The following is a 27,059-nucleotide window of genomic DNA, read 5'->3' as shown; positions in this document are numbered from 1 at the left end:
ATATGTAATATGGAAAGTGGGGTATGACTGAAATTCTAAGCCCTACTGGGTTCTATCAAAACACGGGAACAGCCGGGTTGTGGTAGCGAATATAAAGCTATCAGTTTTCTCTCGTGAGCAGTTCATCTGACTGCCAAGGTTATTGGGGGGAAGCTCGCTTATCAGTCTATTCTGAATTCTATTACCGAATAGACCCCCGATTTAAAAAAAAAAAAAATCAAAAAATGTTAGTATAAGAATCAAGAACTATTTCACTAACGAGTGGCATAGTGTTGTGTTGCAAAGCCTTTCCCCTGGACCATCTCACCAAAGACCCTCTTACATTTGCTGTCATGCTATGCCCTAAACTAAAATGTAGCTCCCTGTGGTCCTAGGGAATAGTTGGGAGTGAATTCGCTTCATGTATTTCCCATAAAGTCTTGAAGCATGGTCAGAGTTATTACTGCAAGGTCATGTGTGCTAGCCCTGAGCCATGTTAGCACAGAGCAAGAAGTCTGGCCCATGCTCAACCTCATTATATTTCCTATTTTCTAATGGCTTAGAGATCTTGAGAGAATCCTTGCCTTGTTATCCATTTGTTCAGAGATTAGACTGTGTAGGACATGCCGAAGTCAAGTTTGCCAGAAGCTGAGCTTAATGGAATTCTCCTTCGGCAAAAACTTGAAGGCAGAGATGTAAAACAATGGGCTCCCCCCAAGAGACAATGATATTAATGAAAGTATTAATAGCCAGGCACTGTGAAATGTAAGCAGGTTGGAGTGGGGAAGATGTCTGGAAGCATTCCAGTCTTGCAGAGGTTTAAGACTTTCTTGCCTTCGTATAGGGCTTATAGGGCTTTCTTTCTTTTTTTTTTCCCCCATTTCCCCCAAGATGTTTTTACCCGTGTTGCCAACTCTGAATGTGAAGCCTTCCATGCCGCTTCTGGAAGGAGCGCCAAACATACGCTTGTGTGCACGCATTCTTGCACACAAACCCAGCTCCTACTTGGCAGCCGCTGTGGCTGACCTAACCCTCAGAGACTAATATTTCAAATTCATGCATGCTTTCAGATTTTGTTTTGAATATCATTTTTTAGAGATACCAAGTCGAGAAAAATTCACTTGAATGCTACTGCTCTTCTCTTTAGATTCATCGAAGGGAACAAAATAGAAACCATTTCAAGAAATGCCTTTCGTGGCCTCCGTGACCTGACTCACCTGTAAGTCCCGTGAAACATGTTGCTGGCCCTTTCATGGGTGGAATAAAGTCCACTTCCTGGTGCCTTGCTCTTTCTTGACTGCGCTGTCCATATTGGTAACATTCTCTCAAGGAAACTAATTTCCAGGTGGCCCCAAAGGTTTCTGTGTTGGTGATGGGCAGCAGCCCAGTGTCATTACTCATGGACTTGGCTTTATGATCTTTTCCATCATCCTGATTGGCTGGTGTGGACCATGTGCCTGTATGGGCCATATGGAACCCGCTGCGCTGCTAGGGGTGGGGGCAGCTTGGGGAAGAAGTGGGGTGGAAACCTTCACACACCTACTTCTGCTGCCTTCCTGGGCACAGGCTGGCGTGCTTCGTGAGCCTTCTTTTCTTTATCTTTCATGATACTTAGAAAATCTCCATTTTACAGATTTGGGAACTGAGGCTTCCATGACTCACTGAAGAATGTTGAATGTGGGATAAAAATTAGGAAGAGGTGGAATAGAGACATTTCTGTGGTGGCTCTAATTTGAATGCAAATAGCTTTTTTTCTTTTATGTTGGATTAATCTGCAGCTTAAGCTAAGCTCTCTGGCTTCTTTAATAGCTTTCTGGAGGAAAAAAAAATTAAACAAATTGATCTGAATTGGCATATCAGAATGAAGCAAGTGCACACACTTGGCAAACTTAGGAAACCGGAAAAAATTGTGGCTGTGTTTAGGGAAATGCAAAAATAGTCATTGTCTTGGTAGGAGCAGTATATTAGCCAGGAGCCAGGTCCCATGTGCATGATAGATACTTTGTGATTGAGTAAGATAACGTGTCTCATTTTGGTAATAAAAAGAAAACTGGGGGAACCTGGGTGGCTCAGTCATTAAGCGTCTGCCTTTGGCTCAGGTCACCATCCCAGGGTCCTGGGCTCGAGCCCCACATTGGGCTCCCTGCTCAGTGGGAATCCTGCTTCTCCCTCTTCTACTCCCCCTGCTTGTGTTCCCTCTCTCGCTATCTCTCTGTCAAATAAACAAATAAAATATTTAAAAAAAAAAAGAAAATTGGGAGAATCGGACGATGTTGGGTGGAGTTGGGGGCAGGGGTGCTAGAAACTTCAGCAGGTGGACTTGACTTCATACATCTAAAGAGATAATTTTCAGTCCTGATACAGCCAAAGGTGTCCGTCAGCAGGCTCAGGGAGCCCTTGATTCTGGAGTCCTACCAAGCAGAAGTCCTATCAGAGATAAATAAAGCTTTCAGACTAAAGAGATGAGGGAGGTGCATGGGAGGGAGGTCCAAACATCTGGACTGGCACCATTGATGCCAGAGAGTATCAACCTCTTGTTGCCATTATTGCTGCAGGTTTTCATTCCTTTCTGGAAAAGTCTTGTTTTGTTGTTGTTGTTTTGTTTTCAGATTGAACCCAGATACCAAATCCCCATATTCTTGTGAAGGTTAAGATAATGGATTTGGAGTCATGTAGACTTGGGTTCAAATCTCAAAGCCATCATGTATTAACATGACTTAGCCTTTCTGAGCCACAGTTTCCTTATCCCAACGATGCGGGTGATTATACTGACCCCACAGGACTGTTGTACATGGGGGGTTACTGCTTGCCTGCCATTATCCAGAACCTTATTCTTGGTAAATGCTCAAGGGCTCAAGGTATGGTTGGGGTTGTTACCATCATCATCAACAGCAACATCATTGCCCCCCTCCACTCATTAAGCAGTCTCTCCTTTCTTCATGGACTGCTGAGGACCCTTGGCAGTGCCAGTGACCAGACAGGGTCTGCTAAGAAGACAGCTGGGGGTGTCTGGAGCGCAGACAGCAGGAACAGCTGTGGCCAGATAGATCTGGTTGCCAGAAGTCAGGAATGAGTGGCTTTGTTTTTGAGCAATAGCTCTGGGCAGATCATGAACCTGAGCAAAGACCATGTGACTGGCTGAGTTAACCCAGAGGTCAATTTTTATTTGACCAGTTGGCTATAGGTCCTTGGTCTGAACAGAGGTGTGACTGTGCAGGTATTGTGCATGTGTAATTGCATATCTTTGCACACATTTGCTCTGATGCATGGTCTCTGATACATGGGTAGATATGTGTATATACTGTGTGTGTACTTGTTATCTGTCCACACGACCCCATGTGTATGTAATGTGTGCATATGTAGAGGCAGCTCCTATTTTGTGTGACATGTAGAAAGCAAGAGTCCTTTGGGTACTTTTTTTTTTTTTTTTTTTGAGTGAGAGAGAGGACGTGCATTGTGGGACTGGGGAGAGAGATAATGGGAGAGGGAGAGAGGACTCAAGCAGGCTCCATGCCAAGTGCTGAGCTCGACACAGGGCTCGATCCCATGACCCTGAGATCATAACCTGACCTGAAATCAAGAGTCAGATGCTAAACTGACTGAGCCACCCAGGCGCCCCAGGTCCAGAGTACTCCCGATGCAATAATACACTTGTTCAGTGTGCAATGCCATCCTACAGTCAAGCCTATAGAACCCGCCTCTCCCCAGCTCTCCGGCCTCATTTCCTGAAATGTCTACAGAACACTGATCTCTCTGTGGACCCCTATGCACACCCAACCCATCCTATTACTCACATCTCTCCCTTGCCCCAGATGTTATTTCATCTACCCTCCACCTCCTGTAATCGGCCTTTCCTTCAAAGTCCAGGTTAAATTCTGTCTCCCCCTGGAGCCATTCTTGATCTCCCCTCTGCCCTTCCTGTAGCCCTTGCTCTGACCCCACACCCCCAACTCCTGACCATGGCAGGGGCTCTACCCGTTGGTACTGTTCCATGATGTCAGTTTGATCCCCCTCTGGCTGCACTGAAAGTTCCCTGAGGGCAGGGCTCAGGCAGATGGTTCATTAGTGCTGCTCTTCCCCGGCATCTAGCTCAGGGCTGAAAGCCAGCACGACATTCTTTCTGATTCCCTGGTTGATCAATGGGTTCCTTACTGGGCTGGATTTTCCTTATGTACTGTGCTTCTGGGCAAGCTAAGGGATTTTCAAAATTGACTCCTCGGGTTGAAGATATAGATAGTAATTAAAGCATGTAATACCCTGTTTAAAGAATGAACCAGTGTTTCCCACTTCATCCCAGTTTATGTCAACTTCTAAGCAACGAGAGCAAGAATTCACTGTCTGGAATTTGCTTGTATGATTATCTGGTTTTTATCTCTTATGGCTTTTTCCAACACCTACAGGCTCACATTCTTGTTCTCAAGAAACACATATCAGGTTTCAAAGCATTGAAGAAGCAATCCCAATCGGTAACTAAAATCTAGGCCATTTGTTTTCCAGCAGTCCTATGAAGCCCAAGGGACAGGTTGCCGTTAAGTAGTTTTAGAAATGAAGTAAGTGCCATAAATTTGTAGACAAAATGAAGTGGAAAGTGAGATGTTATGCACTTAGCGTGAGTGCAGTGAATAGTCCATCTAAATAATTTGGCTTTCTGAAATCTAAATTGAACACTTGGAAAGGTTGCTAAACATACCACTTTTTTTTAGCTTTGACCAGCCCGTCTATTCTTGTCGCTTCAGTACAATACGTTTCAATTATCTAAAAATTTTTAGCTAAATAATTAACCTTTAATTAGCTAAAAAAAGCTGTTTAGGTTTTCCAAAAGAAGTGACCATCAACCAACAAAAAAGCAAAACAAACAACTTTTTTTTTTTTTAATTTTAGAAATCCACTTCTAGGACATGTTCAGTCTGATCCCATATTCAGCCTATTTTCCAACAACTTTTAAAAATGTACCAATAAATCATTTAAGAAAGGAAGATAAAAGAATAGATGAAATTGTATTTTAATCCATTTGTGGTTACCTAGGTGGGAAGGCACATAATTCTGAAATGATTAGGTCTCCCCAGAGTCTCTTGGTAGCTTGCAGGAGGCATGTGCGGGTTAAAATGGGCTCAGAGCTTTCTCTGCGAGTTGATGCTGAGGAGAGAAGAAGGCCCATTTCCATAATTTCTCTTTCTGCCATGGATCACTATGAGGCTACAAAAGGCTAATTTCATACATATATTTTAAAGAGGTTAGCGCTGACTTGCCTGTGCGTTTATGATTTATGTGTCTTGCTGTTTGCACTCACCCATATAAAAGAAAACAAAAGCAAGCAACGGTTTCCTGGCTGATTCCCATTAGAACACGATGCCCAGGGGGAAGCACAGATTTGATGTGTGTCTTTCAATACCCAACGCCTCGCTACATCAACAGCCCAGCACCACGGACATCCGTCTTCAGCAGGATGATGACAGGGCACTGCATGATCCTGAATCATCAGAAAAAAGGGTTGACGATATTTGTTCTTCCTGGAGAGGGAGAACAGACTAGGACGTTTTGGAAAGATCTTCAACAGAAAGAGCAAAAATGCAAAATGGCTTCTGGTTAACCTTAGTGAAAAGATGAAATTGATCACAGTCAGCTGTTCTCTAAACATTTTAGTTCACGGCGATTTTTATCTTATCATGAGATTACAGCTGAGCATCTTTATGTGAAAGAGTAATTTACTGAATCCTTTATAGAGTCACAAGTCATAGAATTCACTCAGACTGTGAGGGAGCTTCTTGGACAAGACTGTACACCTTTTCTTTTATCTTTCGCTCTTGAGTGCTTCCTTCATTCACTCAACGAAGACTTAGTGAGCACCAGCTATGTGCCAGGCATTGTTTAGATGCTAGGGATGCAAATGTGGACATACCCCAAAATCTCTGTCCCTGTATTGCTTATGTACAAGGAGAACACACAGCCAATAAACGAATAGATCTTTAAAATAGGTAGTATGCCAAGGGACAGCTGTGTGGTGAGGATCAACAGAACAGGGAAGGGAGACGGTAGAGGTCAGGGAATGGGGGATTGCTGAGGGCGGACCTAAAGGCGAGCGAGCTGTGTGTTGGAATGAGCTGTGTGGGTAGCTGAAGGAAAAATGTTCAGGCAGACGAATCACAAGTTCCGAGGCCTCGGGGCGGGAGCGTGCCTTGAACATTAGAGCTGTAGCAGGGGGCCAGTGTGGGTGTTCTGAGAAATCAGAGATTTAGTCCATCAGTAAGTAACTTGACAATGGAGAGTCTTGTATGCCATCAAAGAGATTTGGCTTTTATTCTGAGAAACACAAGATGCCATCCAAAGTTTCAGAAATGTATATAAACAAAGAGCTTAATAAATACTTCCTTAGAAAACAAAGCAAAAAACCCTTACATTGTACTCTAGCATCTCTAATGCTGTCTTTATACAACAAAACTCATTTCTTTATCTCAGTACCAATGCACAAATCCAGAAATTGAACCGTGTTGTGCTGAAGGGGGTTAGAGCTTTGTGTTAAATCATTAGCTTTGTTTCAGGGACTTCGGAATGACAGGGCATGAGGATAATAACCACATTAAAATATGACTTTCTTGTTCTAGTTCTTTGGCCAATAACCACATAAAAGCACTCCCAAGGGACGTCTTCAGTGATTTGGACTCTCTGATTGAACTGTAAGTAAGGAAAATTAAGTTTATGTGTGCCTGTCATTGTGCCGAAGTTACTCTTGTCTTTAAGCCCCCTCCCCCCATTGCTGCATTTCTTTTATGTTGTGGTTAGAAATCGGTGACAAAGAGTGCGTGGTGGGAAACAGCATATAGTTGATATTGTATTCGTTAGGTCCTGCCCTATTGGAATACACTTAGTGGCATTAGGCCACTGGTAAGGTAGGATTGCTAGTGTGAGGTTTCCTTTCTCAAGACAGCGGATCCCTCTGCTTTATCTTCTAATGTCTGTCAACTTCTTACTGGACATTGTTTAACAAGATCTTAACGTTTCAATCATGTTCAAGAAAACTATCTTCTTAGAATGTTCTGCTTTTGTTTATGAGAACCTGCATCTTGGGGCATGGTGTTCTTCTGTCAACCCTGTCCCCACGTCCCCATCTCCAGCATGGCCTGGTGACCATTTCAGAAGAGTTTGGGGATACGGTGATAGGTTAGCTCTGTGAGCTCTCTGCGGGCTCAAGTTAAAATCATGGGCACCGAAGATCATTAAATACAGTCAGTGATAAGTACAAGAAATAGGATGCATTAAAAACAATTTTAAAAAAAATTTCATTTTGGGGGGGTATTTAATACATGAGGATGTTCAATCATGCTGGAGTGTCATACGACTGCTCAAACATGTCAGGCCTGTCTGTTTCTCCATCTATGTGTTTGCGTTTTGTTTTGTTTTCTAGCGATTTAAGGGGCAATAAATTTGAATGTGACTGCAAAGCCAAATGGCTGTATCTGTGGTTGAAGATGACCAATTCCACAGTCTCTGATGTCCTCTGTATTGGTCCGCCAGAATATCAAGAAAAGAAGCTAAATGATGTGCCCAGCTTCGACTATGAATGTACCACTACAGGTATTCCGAACCTCTGTCACTGAAGACCGTTACGGAGGATGATCACTCTGTTCTTCTTCTAGGTCATCCACGGGGAATGGAGAAAAGTGGGTGTAGAGGCATCCTACCCAAATTATTTTAGGCGACATTTAAACCTTCTAAAAGAAATGATGTGGTCAGGAAAATGTCCCAGAAGTTTGCAAGGATTTTTGTTAACTGTCTTTTGCCTGAATTTTGGTTCCTTACAAAATTCCAATTTCTCTGAAGTTTTTATTTGTTTTTTTAAGGGTCAAAGTATAAACTGGTGAGTTGGGGATAAGTACACGTACAAATCAGGTGGAGCACGGAGAGGTCCATGCTCCTGCTCTCGGGGTCCGGGTGGCCACACTCCTCCTGATTGAGTTATGTGAAGTTTACTGAACATCCAGCTAGTAAATGCCAGCCTTTAAAGATTTTTTTTATTATTTATTTGACAGAGAGAGAGAGATCACAAGTAGGCAGAGAGGCAGGCAGAGAGAGAGAGGGAAGGAAGCAGGCTCCCTGCAGAGCAGAGAGCCCAAGGAGGGGCTTGAGCCCAGGGCCCTGGGATCATGATCTGAGCCGAAGGCAGAGGCTTTAACCTACTGAGCCACCCGGGCACCTGGTAAATGCCAGCCTTTAACATCCATAAATTCCTTTTGTGGTTCTACGTACCAAGAGATAACTTGGTGAATTAGAAGCAATGGCAAAATAGAAATGTAAGGGAACAACTAGCTACCTAAAGAAAAACACTCCTGTTGAGGAAAAATGTAAAGAAATTTTGATTTTACATTTTTCCACAGCCTGCCTCAAAGTTTCCATCTATGCACTTTACATGTTATAAGACAAAATTAGAATACTAACGGCATCCCTGTCACACCTCTTGGGGGGGCGGGGGAATGTCTCCATCCAAAAGGCCTTGGAGAAGTCTCTCCAGCTTCTAAAGCCAGCTTTTAAAGGAAAGCAGATCAATCCCCAGTATGAAACCTGCTTACCAAACTTATAAAAATAAACATTTCAGCTGAGAGCCGATATCTGCGAAGCCTCAAGGCATGTCAGTGGGAACAGCAGGCAGGAGAACTCAGAAAACAGCGACAGAAACTCAAAAGGCAAAAACAAAACAAACCTCCAAGAACAAACTGTGACATTTAGGCCAGTTCTACTGCTGCCCTCCAAACAAATAAACAAACAAGAACTCACAGAGTAAAAACTGTTTCTAGATATCTGAGTAAAGAAGGAACCTGACAAGTTCTGTCTTTACCAGGAGAAAAGGTGCAGGTGTGTGGCTGCCCTTGTCTCCCAGCATTGGGAAGGGCCTTATTCAGCTGTGTAATTGGCCGGTGCCCATTGGCCAGCAGAGGCCATGAGCAGGATATTTATTATATCGCAGAGGAGTGCAATAAATCAGAGGTCATAGTTAGTGACATTTGCACCGAAAGGTGGCATTCAAGGCCATTTGGTGTGAAATGCCAAATCACAGCTCACTGGGGCGCCTTTCTGTCTCCACTCCAGTTTTTCTAGAGAGTTCTCTATCTAAACCCTGGGTGAGGTGAGCCGCTTTTTCATTGTTCTCTTCACGCCTGGCCAGAGTGGCTGAAAATTTGGCCAGTCTCTGGGAGACATGCCATGGGCTATCCAGGGCCTGGAACAGGGAATAATTTATATGAGAAAACATGATTTCTGATTTTTGCACCCTGGAGACGGTTATGAAAATGATCTGGGCTGTCAGAATTGTCACGAGAGGAAAGGGGGCTTGGAACCAAGGTAGCCACTCTGGAAACCTGTCCTAAACCCAGAGAACCCAGGGGGCAGCATGAGCCTGCTAACATATTAGGGCATCCTCGCTCTCTTATATATATTTGTCTTTGCTAGAAACCTTCCTACTAAAATTTAGATCGTCAGCACTTCTCCCTGGTAATAGGCAGGTGATGACTCTATCTTTGCTACCATCTTCTCCCTTTAAGACTGACAAACAAATTCGCTTTTGTTCATGGTTTCCTCCATCAAGAATAAATGGTGTATCCCAGCGGGACCTACCCCCAGATGTAGTCTGGAAGAACAAAGTCAATAAATTCTTAGTCTTTTGGGTTCCAGTCTTCCGCTCATATCCAGCCTTGTCCTTTGCTGCCTTATTAAAGGCCAGGAGGGAAACGCGTGAGGACGTATGGCAGCTAGAAAGCCCAAGCCCAGCTAGAGCCTGGGGACTAGTGAGGACGGCATCCTTCCTACATTTTTGGTAAGAAGTACACTCTCGGAGGGCATTATTTTTCTCTTAGCTCAGATTTTCAGGAAAGGCGTAAATCCTTCAGGTAGAGGAAAATCTTATTCATCCCAGAGAGAGGGCGATTCTCTTGCCATTGTGTTCTGGCGTCCGGGTATAATTAACAAGGCAGAACCACCGCCGGACTGTTTCAGCTTCTAGATTAATCACCGTCCTTCCATAACCCTCCGCTTTCAAGTCTATTTTTAACCACCTCAAAAATCCCTGTTACCTACTCATGATTCCCCATGTTAGGTGGGTAACTCGCTAAATTCCTTAGAGGGAGAGGATTTTGCATCCTAATTGTCCTGTTAGCTTCCCTATTGCTGGGCTGATGAAATGCAAAGAGAAATAATGCATTAATGTGCAGTTTCTCTCCCAATAGGATCCGCGTCATGTATAATTTATTTTCTGCGAGGGCTATAAATAGCGATGTAAAAATCTGTTGATTCCAGTGGGAGCAAGGCCTAAATTGTAAGCGTCCCACTGACATCATGAACTTAATCCAACGTGAATGGACGTGGCCAAGCTTTGTGTGGAGAATGCCATTAATATTTTAACACGCGTAAATTGATGTCATATCAATATGTATATTGTTGGAGATCTTTGCATGAACAAATGTGCTTTTGCTGGTCGTGAAAGATGAATTAAAATGGAGACAGTAGAGTATCTTAAATTCCTCCAGCACCTCCCCTCACACACCCCACCCAGTACATAGTGGTCCATCATTTTCTTTTAGACATGTCTTCCTCCTTCTCCTCCTCCTCCTCCACCCTTTTGGGGGTAGGGGTGGAGGGCGGGGAGAAGGACTCTCCTATTAAGAATTAGATTTATATTTCAAATGATTTAACAGTCTGTGTTGTACCAGAGAGTCAGCATATAGAAAATATTATGAAACCAATGTTTTGGGAAAACAAATGAAAATAGAACCGTTAAAAGCTAGATTTGTAAAATGCTGTCTAATTTTGGCAGCTCTCTTTCGTTCTGGGATTTTTTTTTTAATAAAAAATGGAAACTTTCTGGTCTGCCCTTTAAACAGCCTACATTTGTCAGGGAATGCTCGTGTTTCTGAGATGTCAGCGTGCAGGCGGGCGACGCCGGTCAGAGGCAAGGCAGGAGCGTTCAGACCCTTCCAGGCTTGCGTTAGCCGAAGGCAGCCTGAGAAGTAGAAGGCGCGTGTGGCTGTCTCAGAATTAAAAGAATGCAGCCGTATTGTCAGAGCCCTTTTCTGTCTCCAGAAAAGACGTCCAGAAGCAGACGAGGACGGCTACCATTTTCCTTTTTCTGTTTATCTACTGGTTGAGTTTTGTCCATTTTTACTCTTTGATAGAGCAGCAGCTGGGGGCGGGGGGGTGTTGACAAAGCGGGGGAGCTGGGAGCCAGTTGTGAACCTAAGTGTTCACGCCCCAACTCAACGGCCATTGTTCAACAGCATACAAAGCTAGCACATAAAGCTACGGTATCAGATTCTCCATACACGAGGCTCTGCTGCTAACACTTGATGCTCTCTTACATAGTCTCTAGGGCAACCTCACGACATAGGTGTCACCCTTACTGATGCGGACCCTGAGGCTTGAGTTTCTTGCCCAAGGGCACAGAGCTGCAAATAGAAGAGGAACCAGAAGCCCAGCAGGTCTTACCTAAAGCCTCAGCACTTGCAGATGCTCTGCTCCCTGCTGTGGGGGTGAGGGGATCCCCATCCACTACTGTCATTTGTCACTGCTCTCCCTTGGCCATGTCTTGCTGTCAGGTGCAGAGGTAGTCTCCTCTTTGCTTTTCCCTCTTGTCCCTACACTTACCTGCATGCATCATTCGTTCATCCCCAACCGTCTTCAGAGTATTTATTAAGCACCTACTGGGTACTCAGAATAGGAATAGGGACAGCTCCAAAAGTGAACATGTATTGAGCCCTCAGTGTGTGTGACGCACAACTCCGAGTAGAATTAAACTATCCGATGAGGACACTAAGCCAGCCAGAGGTGGGATAACTTCTCCAGGGTCACTCAGCAAGACGTTGGAGTCACAGCTCTGCCGTGTTGTCTTAGATGCTGTTAGGATGGACACTTCCTCAAGAAACAGCACGGGGTTGGGTGGGACAGGGGAGGCAGGCTGTCCTTTCTCAGACCTCAATTCCATATTTATGAAGCATCTACTTCATGCCAAGCCCTGAGATGGGCATTTCCCCCAACATTACCGGTTGGGGGAAATTACAGCCTTGCCATCAAGCTTGGTAGGTAAGAATCATCCCCATGTTATCGAAGTAAACTGAGGACTTGTCAGGGAAAGGGCACAGCCCTGGGCCTCAAGTGCCGCGAGTGGTTTCAGGGGGTCTGAATCCAGGAACAGGGCTCTTTCCTGTGTCTCATGCTGCCCTCATTCCCTCAGCCCTGCTCCCTTTTCCCCTGTCCCTGATATCATCAGGGATCATCAGGGATCATCAGGGATACCTGCTCTTTTCATCCCTGCTCTACTCTTCTCATCTCTCAGTGTCTCTCGGTCTCTCCCCTCCTTTCCTGCATCTGCCCCATCTGCCTTATCCTGCCTCTGCTCACCAGGGTTTTCTCAGAGAAGCAACTTCCCTTAGCCAGACGCCCACTACCATTGGACCCTGGGTACGTTCAGCCTGCCAAGAAGCCGGGCACATTGAAGAATTTCTAGCCCTAGAAATCACTTACCTTAAACTTTCTTAGTGTTTGTTTTTTGTTGTTGTTGTTGTTGTTGTTGTTGTTGTTGTTTTTTAATTCTTTCTTCATTGCTTCTCTAGCTCCCCCCACACTCACTCTCCTTGCATCCGAGGGCACCGCTCCCCGGTTCCTTGGTAAAATGGTGCCTCCTTACCAAGAGAACACAGTGAGTCACTGGTAGTTCAGGGGGGTTTTGGATGAGGAGTGTTGACTTAACGTTAAGCGTAGGAGTAGAACACATGCTTAGACGGGACAGTCCCACGAGGCACAACAATCCCGCAGAACTGTAATTATTCATGGAGCCGCAGGACGCTGTCCAGATCATAGACATAGCTGTTGTTCACCCCTGAGTCCAACAACCAATAAACGTGCTTCAGTTAACTTCCTTGCTCTCCGGGCTTCATAAATCTCTGGGTCTGTATCAGAGGGCTTGGTTTGGTTCCCACGAGGGCAGTGTGCCCTGCGGGGAGTTTACTTTTGGTTTTGAACCTGGAGTAAGGGAGCGTGGGAGTTTCCCAGCTGCTGAAACAAACGCCTGGGCAGGTAAGCTTGAGAAGCGCCCAGCAAGCAAACCGAGACAGGCTTTTTGCTTCCAGGGCCATCCTGAGATGGCTAGAAATAACAGCATCTCCCAAACCAATGAGACCTCCACAGCGCTTCTCCCAGAGTGATTTTCATGACTGTTTCTGGAACATTGTTCCACGGCATCTTTTCGCTGGTGTTTTTGAAAGCCAGATTTCACCAAATTTGTTTAAAATGTTGAGATCTGGTAGCCAAGCCGTGAGCTAGTGGTCTCAAAGGAGCTGCGTTCGAAGCTGTGTATTCATTATCCTGTCCAAGGCAGGACCCTTCTGGAATCGTCCAAAGTAAAACATGCTGTGATGTGTGTGTTGTTTCTCTCTGGTCCTCCCTCCTCCCCAGTCCTCTTCCAATCCAATGCTACAAAGGATAGAAGGGTAATGGTGGCGATAATTCCCACAAGGGATCTCATGGAAACTCTTTTTTTTTTAATACCCATTCCCAGATTTTGTTGTTCATCAGACTTTGCCCTACCAGTCGGTTTCAGTGGATACGTTCAACTCCAAGAATGATGTGTATGTGGCCATTGCTCAGCCCAGCATGGAGAACTGCATGGTACTGGAATGGGACCACATTGAAATGAATTTCCGGAGCTATGACAACATTACAGGTGTGTTGTGACTTCGATCAGATGTCTTGACCTCATTTCTTTATGGTCTCAAGCTGGTGAGAGAAGCAGCATTCTGGCATCCCAGGGAGGGAAGGTGTGGCTCTCAGACTTGGTTTGAGTTGGGAATCACGTTCCAACCCACCCTCTCCTCTCTGATTCCTTCTCAACTTGGTCAGTTATTGGTGAGAACAGAAACTGGGGGTGGTGATCTTATTTATCCTTTGTGATCTTTTGAAGAGGGAGAGAGGATAGGTTGATATAGTGGGGGGCATTTTCCAGTAGTGGTGAGAAGTCACCTGAGAATGCCTTAATCCTGAGTGCTGCAGGCAGCCTAAGACTGCAATAGCATTTTAGTAGTTAAATGATACCTTAGACTTTTGCTATGCTGATAGTTAACTAAAATGCTAACATGTGCTCATGCGCCCGTACTCATGCACACACGTGCATGCACAGACACATATCCATCCATGCACACACAGACACACATCCATGCTCACACACAGATACACATCCATGCACACACACAGACACACATCCATGCACATACACAGATACACATCCATGAATGCACACACACACACATAGACACACATCCATGCTCACACACAGATACACATCCATGAATGCACATACACAGATACACATCCATGCACATACACAGACACACATCCATGCACACACACACAGAGACACATGCATGCAAGCACACACAGGCACACATCCATCCATGCACACACACAGAGAGACACGTCTATGCACATACACACACACATTCATGCACTCACACATAGACACACAACCATCCATGCACACATGCAGAGGCACACATCCATGCATGTATGCACATGCAGACACACGTCCACGCGTGCACACACAGGCATACATCCATGCACACACACAGGCACACATATATGCATGCACACAGAGACACACATCCAAGCATGTATGCACACACAGACACACGTCCACGCGTGCACACACAGGCACAAATTCATGCGAGCACACACAGGCACACATTCATGGAAGCACACACAGGCACACGTCCATGCAAGCACACAGAGGCACACATTCATGCAAGGACACACAGGCACACTCTATGGCTTGTTTCGGCTACCCTCTTGCCAGGTCCTGGTGATCACTGTTTCCTTTAAATAAATACAAAAAAAAAAAAATAAGAAGAAATGGCTCTCTAAATTCATGCCTTTGGGTTAAGACCTAGTTAATGCTTCTCAACACTGTCAGGAACCCAGTGTCTCAACGCTACTAAAAATGGGCTGTCTAATTGTTTTTTATTTTTCTAATTTTTTTTTACTTGCTTTTTAAATAAGTGGGTAAAGTCAATAATCTTTTAAAGACTTCTCATTTATCAAGTGCAATCTGATAGTAATATTGATCTCAGAGACAGCGCCACGGTAGCCTAACTTGACTCCATGAGAGGATTTCCCACGGTGGGTCCCGATTTGGAGTTAGAGCAGTACTTTGCTGTTGCAGTGAGAAGCATGTCAGGTCAACATTCTGGATCGGGAAGCTCCTAGGAAGCTCCCAGGTGCAACGTTTCCCAGCAGGGGTGGAGGGAGGCAGGGAGAGTGTGGTTTGGGCACTCCCAGAGCAAAGATGCTCATGGAGCCTGATCTCAGCGGTACAGGGAGTCTGTGAAGTCGACAGACACCCCGGAAGCCCTGAAGATGCCCTGTCAGATGTCCCTCCGCTGTGTGGCCCCTGGCCTCCTAGTGCTGAGCTCACACCCCCGCAAGCAGCCCTGCTCCCATCAAGCACACATGCAGTGCAAAGCACCTCAGGTGAACCTGGCGAGGAAGTGAGCTCAGGCCTTTGGACTCTAAACCTGGTACATATTAAAGGGGACAAGGAAGAGAAGACCCACTATCCACATACTTTTTGCTTTCCTCTTTTTCCAGACCTGGGAGATGGGCTAGCCCCTCGGCCTCCCCTCTCCTACCCCATGCTGGGTGGTGGGACCAGAGGGAAGCTTTGCTTTGTGCCAGGCAGGGGAGAGGGGTCCACACCAGGGCTGGTTGCCAAGGCCGGTTGCCAAGGCCAGTGAGGTCCTGGATGCTGGTTTATCTCGTGGGAAATTCACAGCCCCTGGAGATCTCAGCATGGGGTGCCTGCCTGCAGGTAGAGGACAGAAGCTCTGTGCAAGGGAAATGGGACAGAGAGATGATCAAGAGCTCGGGTTATGGAAACTGATGAACATGGAATGTACTCCGGACTCTGCCAGGCACTGAGATATATGGACTGGTGGCCCCTGGGGCTCAGTTTCCTCATCTGCAGAATGGGCAGTGCATGTACTTTATATGGCTGCTGTGAGGAGTCAGGGAGTGCCAGGCACCGAGTGAGCAGTCCTTAATGAATGCTGGCTTCCTTCTCCCACCTTTACAGATGGAGCGATCAAGGCCCAGGCGTGCTGAATCACTTCAGAGGCAGAGCCCAGGGCCTGTCGCTGCTGCATGGCACCCCTTTCCTCTCTCAGGTTGACCTCGGTAGGAAGGGACAGCACTGTCCTCCACTTGCCCTTTTGACTGACTGCAGCTGATCGCATTCCATGTTCATCAAGTTCTTCGTTCGTTCATTCATTCATTCATTCATTCATTCACAAGGATTTCTTGAGCCCTTACTCAGTGCTAGGCACAATCTTGGTGCTGGGGCCATTGCTGTGCCCAAGCCAGAGGAAACCTCCACCCTCAACGGGTTCACATTATAATGGGAGTGAGAGACAACAAAAGAAGATAATTATAATACAGCTAACAGATCAGATAGAAACACACTAAGAAGGGAAAGGAAGGGGGGGGATGGGAGTTTTGAAGAGCCAGCCATGGTGGACGTTTTAGACTGTGTCTGGTAAAGTCCTCATGAAGAAGGTTGTTTGGAGAAGCTGAGTGAGACATGAGGGGTTGATCCATGGCGACAGTTTGGGGAGGAAACTTTCCAGACAGAGGCAACAGCAAGTGTAAAGGTCCTGCGGCAGAAAGCTATCTTTCCTGTCTGGCTCCTCCAGGGGGCCATTTTGGCCTGAACAAAATGCTCCAGAGGGAAAGCTGCAAGGAACAAAGTCAGAGAGGTAGGAAGGCCTGAGCACAGGGGCCTTGCAGGTTTTGGGAAGGACATGGGTTTTTAATCTGAGTGCTCTATGGAACAATAGCAGGCTATGTCCCAAGATCAGCAGGGTTGCCCAGGATGAGGCAGGAGCTTGGCACAGTTGCTGGGCTGTGAGCAGCCTGGGTTGGGTACAGGGGACAAAGGCTGAAGCAGAGCGACTAGCTGAGCTCATAGGGGTTCAAGCAAGCGGTGATGGCAAGGGCCCTGCGAAGGCTACCGCCATGGTGTGTAGGAAGCCTGCAGTGAGGGAGCACTGGGTGTGGCCAGAGCCAGAGCCAAGGCTGGGCCTTGCTAGCTTCTAGGGACTCGTTCTCAATCTTCTGAGTCGTGGGAAGCTTCCCACGATGCCCACCTAGATCCTCTTCACAACCAAGCCTGAGAAAAAGTTACAATAGCTCCAAAAACATCAGGCTGGTTTTGGATAGGACTGGCTCCAGCTCCTTCTAGCTGGTGACCTCGGCCAAGTTAGTTACTTTCCACGAGCCCCTTTCATCGGTAAAATGGGAGTATCGTGAAATCTCATTTCCTCTGTAAAATGGGATCGCCACCCTTTCAGATCCACGAGAGTCTGACGGGGATCATGTGTATAAGGCCGTGCACAGGACCGGGCATAAAATAAATCTGCAACAAATGTCAGTTTTCTTACCTGGGGATAAGTAAAGGAGCAGCCCTCTTTCTCCCCGCTCCCAGTCCCTAAATCTTTCACTTCAGGTAAACTTCTCCACAACTCTCATCAGCACAGCAAAGGAGGGGCCAGCACGGAAAGCACACTATCCCCCCACCCCCCGGCCCCACCCCCGCCCCCAGCACGGGAGCAAGGGAAGAGGGTGTTCTTGGAAGCCGCAAGGATCCCTCTGCACAGAAGGGAGTGTAGCTGGCTGGGATTGAGCCCCACGTGAAGGAGAGCCCGAGGCAGCCCATGCCCAGCAAGACCAGGGCTCTGAGCCATGGGAGGGGCACATATGTGCATCTTCCTTTGCCTTTCGGAGGAGCCAGGAGTGTGGTGCCGAAGGGACAGCTCCAGCCACGCCTCTGCTTCTGGGCTTCTGCGAGGAGAGGGAAAGCCCCGATCAGGGTCACCCTGAGGGTTTGAATTTCCCATCTCCTTTCTTTCCCCTTCTCAGCTCTCCTGTTTTGGTTTTATTTTGTTTGCCTTTGATTTCTCCGTGCCAGGTGTTCCAGCCTATAATCTCTCTTCCTGCATTAAAACACACACACACACACACACACATGCACGCACGTGCGTGGTGATCTCTGTTCCTACTGACAGTTCTATAGACTAAACGTGCTTAGCTGGATGGAGGTGTTCTGGCACATCTCTGTCTTACACAGCCCCTCCTCTGAGACAGGCAGGCAGGCAGGCCTGTAGGACACCCCTGGGTGGCAGGGGCTTCCCTAGCTAGGGGCCCGGAATATGCACTGGCACTTAGCATTGGCAGGGAGGGAGGCAGTGTGGCTTCCAAAGAGCAGTTTGGTAGTTTAAATCCAGAAGCCTTTGAAGTGTGCACCACGTTTACCCCGGCAGCGCCTACATGTAAGAACACTGCCAGATGGTTTTCAAAAAAGATTTCTCTACAAGGAAACATGTTACACAAAATAATGGAAAGCTAGAAATAACCGCAGTGTCCAACAATAGGGGATCTGTTAAAAATAGGATACACCCATACAACGAAATGTCTGATAGTATTTAAAAATCAAGTTGTAAAAGGTGCAGTAAACGGAGGCGGGGGATGTTTACAAGGTAATGGTCAGATGAAAAGAAAAGTAGGTCATAAAAAGCTCATGTATCCTATAAGCCCAGCTTTATTTATTTATTTATTTTTAAAGAGTTTATTTCATTATTTCAGAGAGAGCATGAGTTGTGGGTGGAGTGAGAGGTTAGAGGGAGAGGGACGAGCAGTGCAGGGAGCCCCATGCAGGGTTCAATGCCAGGACCCCAGGACCATGACCTGAGCCGAGGGCAGGTCATCTTAACCGACTGAGCCAGCCAAGGGGCCCCCGCCTCCAAACTTATTTTTAAAAAGCACATTTGAGTATGTGTGTAGAATAACGATTAAGGAAATATATCAAGACATTAAGTGTTGTTTCAGATTTGCAGTACAAGTCATTTTGATTTTCCTCTTGTTCTTTTTGGCATGTTGGCAGCTGAGTGCAGACTGGAGCCAGACTACCCAGATTTAGATCCCAGCCTCCACCACATACTAGCTGTGTGGCTTTGTAAAAGTTCCTTCACTTCTCTGTGCCTCAGTTTTACTCTTTATAAAATGGGGATGATGGTGGTGATGGTGGTGATGGTACTGGTCTCATCGGGTTCTTGTAAGGATTAAACGAGTGAATACATGTAAAATGCTTAGTATAGTGCTGGTCATAGTCATAGTACACACTAGAAATGTGATCTGCTGTTTTTAAAATTTGCTTTGGGAAACACTGAAAACTTTTTATACTCAGAAAAAAGGAATAGTTAGTTTTAAACAAAAGAAAGGAACCAAGTTCTTGCAAGAGGCCAAAATAGTGAAAGAGAAAAGGAAGTATCACTCTACAAACTACCCACTGGGGTGCCTGGGTTGCTCAGTGGGTTAAAGCCTCTGCTTTTGGCTCAGGTCATGATCCCAGGGTCCTGGGATCGAGCCCTGCATCGGGCTCTCTGCTCAGCAGGGAGCTTGCTTCCTCCTCTCTCTCTGCCTGCCTCTCTGCCTATTTGTGATCTCAGTCTGTCAAATGAATAAATAAAATCTTTAAAAACAAAAACAAAAACAAAAACTACCCACTGGCTGCCCCCCAAATTAAAACTGAGGACAGGAATTGAATAATTATCCTTGTAATTTTCAGACCAACTTCACTTTGGTCCAAATTGTCTAGAAAACCAGGGGAAGAAAGAACTTTTAATCCAATGACCTACATGGAGGGTCAATACTTTTTGTGTTGTAGGTGATTCTACTTCTTGCTGGTGGGCTGAGGAGTTTGGGGGACAGTCTGGGGGTCTGGGTGTGGTGTGGGGGAAGACAGTACGAGGTGGTCCCTTGTCCAGCAGAGTTTCGGTTCCGGGCTGCCTGAGTTGGATCATTCCAGTCATCGATCATTCTACAGGTATTTACACTGTGTCTGCTGTGGAAGATTTTAAAGGGGCAAGGTCTTTTCATTACCAAGACAATTGTTTCAATTCTCCAGTAATGATAGCTACTAATTGTTGACTACTTCCTGTTTTGGGGTGCTCTGTTCTAAAAACACTGTGAATTTTCTCACTTAGTCTTTACTAAACCTGGGAAGTCAGTGCCAATAACATCCTCATTTTATAGATGGGGAGCCTGAGCACAGACAGTTAACTGGCTCAGGGTGAGAAAGCTTATAAGGTACAGGCTGCATTTCAACCCCTGGGCCACCTGGTTTAGAGTTACACGGCTTAACTCTCCTCTGTTCAACTTCCGTCTTGTTTAGCTTCTTTTGGCTCTGGAAACCAGAAGGGGCCGAATGTCTTCACGAGCCCCTCCTTATATTCTTTTCCTCCTGTCTCTGAGACCTGACTCCTATCTTTTTACCCTCCCTTACCCCAGCATCCCAAACAGAAGCCCATTGGTTTTATTCCACTGTCTGGAGTTGGGAAACGTTTTTGAATAGGCTGTAGACAGTTCCTTTGGTCTTGGTGCCTTTCCTGAATTGTGCTCCTGCCTCTAAAGATACCAGAGGCTAGGAGACCAGCATGTAATGGAGATACATTTTTTTAAAAGTTTTAAAATAAGTTTTAATTGTGGGAAGATATGCAGAACATGAAACTTACGATCTTAACCATTTTTAAGTTCAGTAGCATTAAGTGCTTTCACAGTGTTGTGCAAACAATCTCTGGAGCTCTTCATCTTGAAAAACTAAAACTCTGTATCCATTAAATACTAACTCTCCATTCTCCCCCAGCCCCTCATCCCCATTATTCTGTTTTCTGTCTTGATGAATCTTCTTTAGGGACCTCACGTAAGTGGAGTCATGTATTATTTATCTTTTTGTGACCTTATTTCACTTAGGATAATACCCTCAATGTTCATCCATGTTGTCATGTGTCCTCTCTGAGGATTTCCTTCCTTTTTAGGGCTGAGGAATGTTCTGTTGTATCTACACCACATTTTGGTTATCCATCCATCAGTAGAAATGGGTCACTTCTACCTCTTGGCTATTGTGAATAGTGCTGCTATGAACATGCGTGTGCAAATTCTCTTAGAGACCCTCTTTTGGTACTTTTGGGTACTTTCAGTACTTTTGGGAAGTAGAATTGCTCGATCATATGGTATTTCTATGTTCAATTTGTCCAGAAGCCGCCATGCTGTTCCCCACATCGGCTGCCCCATTTTTCACATTTCTTTACATCTGTCCCTGTTTTCCAGTTCACTGGGGTTCCAGTTTTGCTACAGAGGGGCATTTCCACCTGTGGTGCCCTAATCCCTTCTCGTTTCTCTTGGGGCGCAGGTCAGTCCATTGTGGGTTGTAAGGCCATCCTCATCGACGACCAGGTTTTCGTGGTGGTGGCCCAGCTTTTCGGCGGCTCTCACATCTACAAATACGACGAGAGCTGGACCAAATTCGTCAAATTCCAGGACATCGAAGTCTCTCGCATTTCCAAGCCCAACGACATCGAGCTGTTTCAGATCGAGGACGAGACGTTCTTCATCATCGCAGACAGCTCCAAAGCTGGTCTGTCCACGGTATATAAATGGAACAGCAAAGGGTTCTACTCCTACCAGTCTCTGCATGAGTGGTTCAGGGACACGGATGCGGAGTTTGTTGACATAGACGGGAAGTCACATCTGATTCTGTCCAGCCGCTCCCAGGTCCCCATCATCCTCCAGTGGAATAAAAGCTCTAAGAAGTTTGTCCCCCACAGTGATATCCCCAACATGGAGGACGTACTGGCCGTGAAAAGCTTTAGGATGCAGAACGCCCTCTACCTCTCCCTCACCCGCTTCATCGGGGACTCCAGGGTCATGAGGTGGAACAATAAGCAATTTGTGGAGATTCAGGCTCTTCCGTCCCGGGGGGCCATGACCCTGCAGCCCTTTTCTTTTAAAGATAACCACTACCTGGCCCTGGGGAGTGACTACACGTTCTCCCAGATCTACCAGTGGGATAAAGAAAAGCAGCTATTCAAAAAATTCAAGGAGATTTACGTTCAGGCGCCTCGTTCCTTCACAGCTGTCTCCACTGACAGGAGAGATTTCTTTTTTGCATCCAGTTTCAAAGGGAAAACAAAGATTTTTGAACATATAGTCGTTGACTTAAGTTTGTGAGGGGGTGATTGGTGAATTTAAAGACACGTAGAGCTAGCTTTCACAAGAGAGGACCAAGACGCAGATACAAAGCCAAGTTCAGGCCTCTGCAGTTAAAAATGCACTGGGGACCTAGTTAGAAGTTTTCAACATTTTAGAACTCCCATTTTGGTCAGGGATTGCATTTATTGGCTAACTGCATGACATGTTCCCATTTAAAAAGACATCTTGAAGCCTGTTATCTCTGAGAAAAGAGAACAGCATTAACTCTTACAATCTAGGAAAGTCATGTGCTTTTTTCTTTTTTTTAAGTGAGAAGGAGGAAATCGGATAAGATGGGACAGTTCTTATAATGGAAATAATAAACAAACAAACAAACAAACAAACAAAAAGACCAACCAAACGATGGGCCCGTCTCATTCCATTTTAGCAATCGTTTTTGGTAAGAACTCTTAAAGCCAAAGAAAGCTAAAAAGATTTGCTGATGATTCGTTTAAAAATCTGATAACACTCAGCAATGCTATTTTTGAGTCCTTTCAGTTTCCTGAATCCCCCTTCCCAGCAGAACTTTGGCTATTCCATTGGCTCCTATGGAGAGATACTCGTCATGGGAATGTTAACAAAATAATGCTGGACATCGCTTCCTTTGCCGCAAAGAAAATACTCTGCTGACACGCGTCCAGGCCCCGCCCAGGTTGTAGGCCCATGAGTGAGACAAACGCATTTTCCCCTCTGACTTGTGGTTCAGAGCTGACCCGGTGGCAGCCGGAACAATATTGCTTGTTAGATGCCCTCCATGGCTCGGCTGCTTCCCTGAACCCGCTCTTTGAGTGTGTGGGTAGTCAGCAGACAGGCCAAAGACTGAACGGTGCTTTTCATCCCAGCCTTTAAAGTAATGGAACAGGTTTTTCCATCCGATGAGCATTTGGTAGGATTTCGGAAGCAAGATTTTGTGGGATCAAAGAGGACTTTACACAAGTCTCGCTGTACTTTGATACCTAGAGGTGGCCCTTTGATTTGTGCATGGCCATGCCCTCTGGGCAGCTTCCTATTTCGAGTCATTGAGTACCAGCCTCCCTTCCTGCCCACCTGCCTTCCTCCCTACTCCCACGTCAGTCCTGCTTTGCAGATATGCCGTTGCTGCCGCCGCCAATGAGGGGCTGAGGCACCAGACGGCAGAACCTGGGGTGCCCTTGATGCTAGTGCCCCTTCCTTTCCCAGTAGTTTGGCAAAGGAAAGCCCCCTGGAGGGCTCACACCGTGATGTGGGACCATGTACTGGCAGGGGGCTCCTCCTGAATAGGCTGGTGGGGGGTGGGCCGGGCTCAGACCGATCATCAGGGACTCACTTTGGATCTTGACCCACTGCATCCCACAGATCAGGTCTGTGCTTGCGGGACTGGAGGGTCTATTTCAAACTGGGCTTCTCTGGTGTGGATTATCAGGGAGCCTGCGGGGTCTGGTTTTGCAGAAGCTTCCCAGTGGAAGCTTGTTTAGTGGGTTCTCCTGAAGTGGATTTTAGGAGTGGCTCTCAAAGAGCCACCCAACAGCGTCTCTGGGAGCCCCCAAACCAGCACAATCATGTGGTACTGGCACATCATTTTTTAATGGTCATTTGCCGAGACATGAGTAGGTAAGCTTTTGCCACACATTTGGGTGCGGTGTTGTTTCTGCTATAAGCGATGCAGGTCAAGGCAACCAATAACATGGATGTTGCAACAGCACTCCTGGGTACATCCTGAGCTGAGGGCTTCCAGCCTAACACACCAGGGAGTTCGGTGAACTCAGTCACCCACACGTAGTACAGCATTGCTGCTTGAAGCTTTCCTGCTAGGCACCAACCAAACAGGAGAAGTGGTTTGTTTTCATTTCTGAAGCACAAAATCACCCTTCCATGTTCTTTTGCCTTTTTGGTTCATTTGAATTGACTACAAATGCCCAGATCCCCGCATCAGCAGCAGAAAGTGGGACAGTTCTGCTCTTCCTCTATTAGGATGGGCAAGCAATTCTCTCTGGCACATGGAACCCCTCAGACAAGCCTGGGTGGAAAGACGGGCCCTTGGCAAACAAGGTAGGGGACATTTCGACAGTCTTAGCATTCATGCCAGTTTGAAATGATGTTCCCAAGCCAGCCGCTTGTTGGGAAGGCAACCGGGGCATCTTTTCACAGGGCTGTCTCTAGGGAACGGGGCATCGGCCCCCCAGCTTCCCCTCTGAGGGAGAAGTGCCTGTAGAAACCATCTGCATTCACCATGCTGGTAACCATTGCCTAGAATCTAGAAAACCAGGAAACCTGGGGTGCGGAGCTGGGGTCAGGGGTGCTTTCTGGGTCTAGGGGAGACATTGGCCGGTGGAAAAAAGATCTAAGGAACTACGGGTGAGGCGAAGGCAAGAGGGTGGGTAGTCCACACGGCTGCACTCAGGCTCTCTTTTTCTTCTTAAGAAATTAGACAAGAGCAGAGTCTGCATCCTACAAGAGTCTCGGCTCTGAGGGAGGAGATATTTGTTCTGGCCGACTTGCTAAAGGAGCAGAGATGTTCTTGGCACGAGGTTGTGGAAGCTTTGCTTCATTAATCTCGCTGCTCCATCCTAAGAATCCCTCTAGTTTTGAACAATTTCTGCAAGAAGCTTTTTCCCAGTAATAATGTAAGACCAAAAAAAAAAAAAAAAAAGACAACAGTAACAAAAACCCAAAAGCTGAGAGACACATGGGACCATCCACTGTGGAGGGAGTTCTGGGAAGGGCTACTCTTGCCCATTCCTTCCCATCACCCATGGGTTGCCTTCTTGTCAGCTTGTTTCTTCTTTGCAATCTCTCTAGTGAGGGTAGGTCGCTCCACGCAGCCAAGTGGCCATGCCACACAGCCTTCAAGCGTGGGGTCTGGAACAGTTCTCTCACAAAGACTAAAACAAGCCTTAGATGTGAATGGCACAGTGTTCTTGGGCAACGGAGAGTAAGCCCACCCTGCCTCTCAGCAGAGCTTTACGATTTTTTTTAGTGTGCATTTGCATCCATCTCATTTGTCCATGAGTAGTTCGTCAGTTTATTGGTGGGCGGGTATTCTAATTTCAGAGAACACGAAACCAGTACAAAGATCAAAGTCGATTGCCTGCTCAAGATCATCTGGTAGTGAATGGCAAAGGCCGAGTTTACCCCTGCACGGCGGGCTGTGATTTGTGACTCTGACATGCCTTCCGAATAAAGACTTTTTTTTTTTTAATCATGATTCAAAATGTAGCAACACCTTGAGATCAAATAAAAAATACAACAACATATGCATAGCCAGGAGGAAAATAGAGGTGAATAGACACCATCTTATGAACTGGTCCCTTTTCCAATTAAACGCTATGGGACCCCTATTGCACATGAGGCCCCACTCTTGAAAGTCTTCCAGAAATTTCAGATAATTTTCTGTTCTAAAGAGGATTGCTATCTGGCACGGTTGCTTCTCCTCACACACCGACCCCTCCAATAGCGATGGGGCAATGTTGAGGTCGAGACACATCTGGTTCTTGTCACAACGTCCACAAGATAAACAAGAGAGTTCTGTGAGGGAACAACTACAAACTCGAAGGCCCGAGTGGTGATGAATTGCTCCAGGTCATAATCAGCCTTTGGGGAGCACGCTGGAAATGCAAGTGTTGCATTTTTCTTCCCCAATGGAGTGAGAGGCTGTGTATTTTTAGGAAAGAAGTCATGCTGGAGGTTTGGCTGCCAGGAACACTCAGGATGGAAATTTCTCGGACCGGGGGTCTAATGAAAGAGAGATGAAGGTCTGCTGGAGGGGAGTCTGTTTGCATGCCACCTAAAGGAAATCCTTTAGCCAGGCTTCTGGATTCTTCTGCAGCTATCAGCCCCTCCCTCCGCTCCACAGTTTTGAAAGAGAGTTCTTTAATTAGGCAGTGGCCAAAGATTCTTTTGTACAGGGCTCCGGAGTAGAATGCAGTCATCTAGCTGTTGGTGCTGTAAGGTGGTCCAGACTTAGGACAGTCTAAAGGGAATGGGCAGAAAAGCCAGGCTGATGGCCATGGAGGGAACTCTTCTGGAAAAGTAGAAATAAACTGGAAGGAAAAAGGTCATCATGACTTCCTTTGTGTCAGCCAGGCAAGTAGAGGTTGGAACAAGGAGGCAAGTTAACAGCCAATTAATAGCGAAGAGAGCCCATTGTAATGCTAATTGAAATAAGAATTGTGTTGTAAAGCTAACTGAGATCTAAACCTAGAGAGGCACTCTTATCCTTAATGTTATTCCATTACTTGTATCAGAATCTACCTTTTTTCTAGTAGACTATGCATTCCCTATCAATCCCTTTGACTATCAGGAATGTATAAGAACTGTGATAAAATAAGCCAATATGCCATTTGGTACCATTTTTATGTATCTTAGATGCATAACTTAGGTAAAATAAGAATAGTTTCTATGTATATGAAAGCAAATTTTGCAGTATGCAAGCTACAATGGATGCATTTTAAGGCTGAATATATATTTAGATCTCTTTTGGTAAATACAGTTAACAAAAAACATGCCTCTTAATTCGATATATCCTGTAAGTCTATGAATAAAAAGTAGCTCATGCCTAATGTGGCTTTGATCTCTGGTCTGCTTGAATACGGATATGCCCACTCGAGTCACAGAGTTGAGGGCTCACAGGCTATTGTGGAAGGGCGGAGTATGCCCATTTATCTTTGTGGCTTACTCCTGGTTTAAATGGAAAATGAGCCCCATAGGGGACTTTTGCTTCTACTTGCAAATCGAAAAGTTGCTAAAAAGTCACTGAGGGACTTTACAGCTATACCTCTACCTGATCTGCAGAATCATAATCTTGACAAACTGACAAAAAAAAGTCTAGGGATCTTGGGGCATCCTCTGATTCTGCGTGGTGGGAAGATGAGGTTACAAGATCCCATCGATTGGGCTGAACCATGAACAAACTGAGGGCAAGACTTTTGTCTTGTTCTCTGCATGTCTCGGCTCGTGTCTCTATCTATGTCTTTAGACCCATCTGGTTTCAT

The 27,059-nt window shown here is 46.0% G+C and overlaps 1 protein-coding gene across 1 annotated transcript in view; it reads left to right on the top strand.

The window, feature by feature from the left end:
- Nucleotides 1-26,627, top strand: part of LGI2 (leucine rich repeat LGI family member 2) — a 31,734-nt gene extending 5,107 nt beyond the window's left edge. Inside the window, exons 4-8 of the mRNA XM_059381872.1 lie at nt 1,127-1,198; nt 6,582-6,653; nt 7,382-7,551; nt 13,517-13,681; nt 21,251-26,627. Coding sequence (XP_059237855.1) covers nt 1,127-1,198; nt 6,582-6,653; nt 7,382-7,551; nt 13,517-13,681; nt 21,251-22,068 — 1,297 coding nt within the window. The 3' untranslated portion in view covers nt 22,069-26,627. The remainder of the gene's footprint in view (nt 1-1,126; nt 1,199-6,581; nt 6,654-7,381; nt 7,552-13,516; nt 13,682-21,250) is intronic.
- Nucleotides 26,628-27,059: the final 432 nt, after the last annotated feature.

This window comes from Mustela nigripes, chromosome 1 (genome assembly GCF_022355385.1).
Source record: "Mustela nigripes isolate SB6536 chromosome 1, MUSNIG.SB6536, whole genome shotgun sequence".
NCBI classification, from domain to species: Eukaryota; Metazoa; Chordata; class Mammalia; order Carnivora; family Mustelidae; genus Mustela; species Mustela nigripes.
The sequence above is the reverse complement of the archived record's forward strand: the minus strand, read 5'-3'. Positions and strand labels throughout refer to the sequence as shown.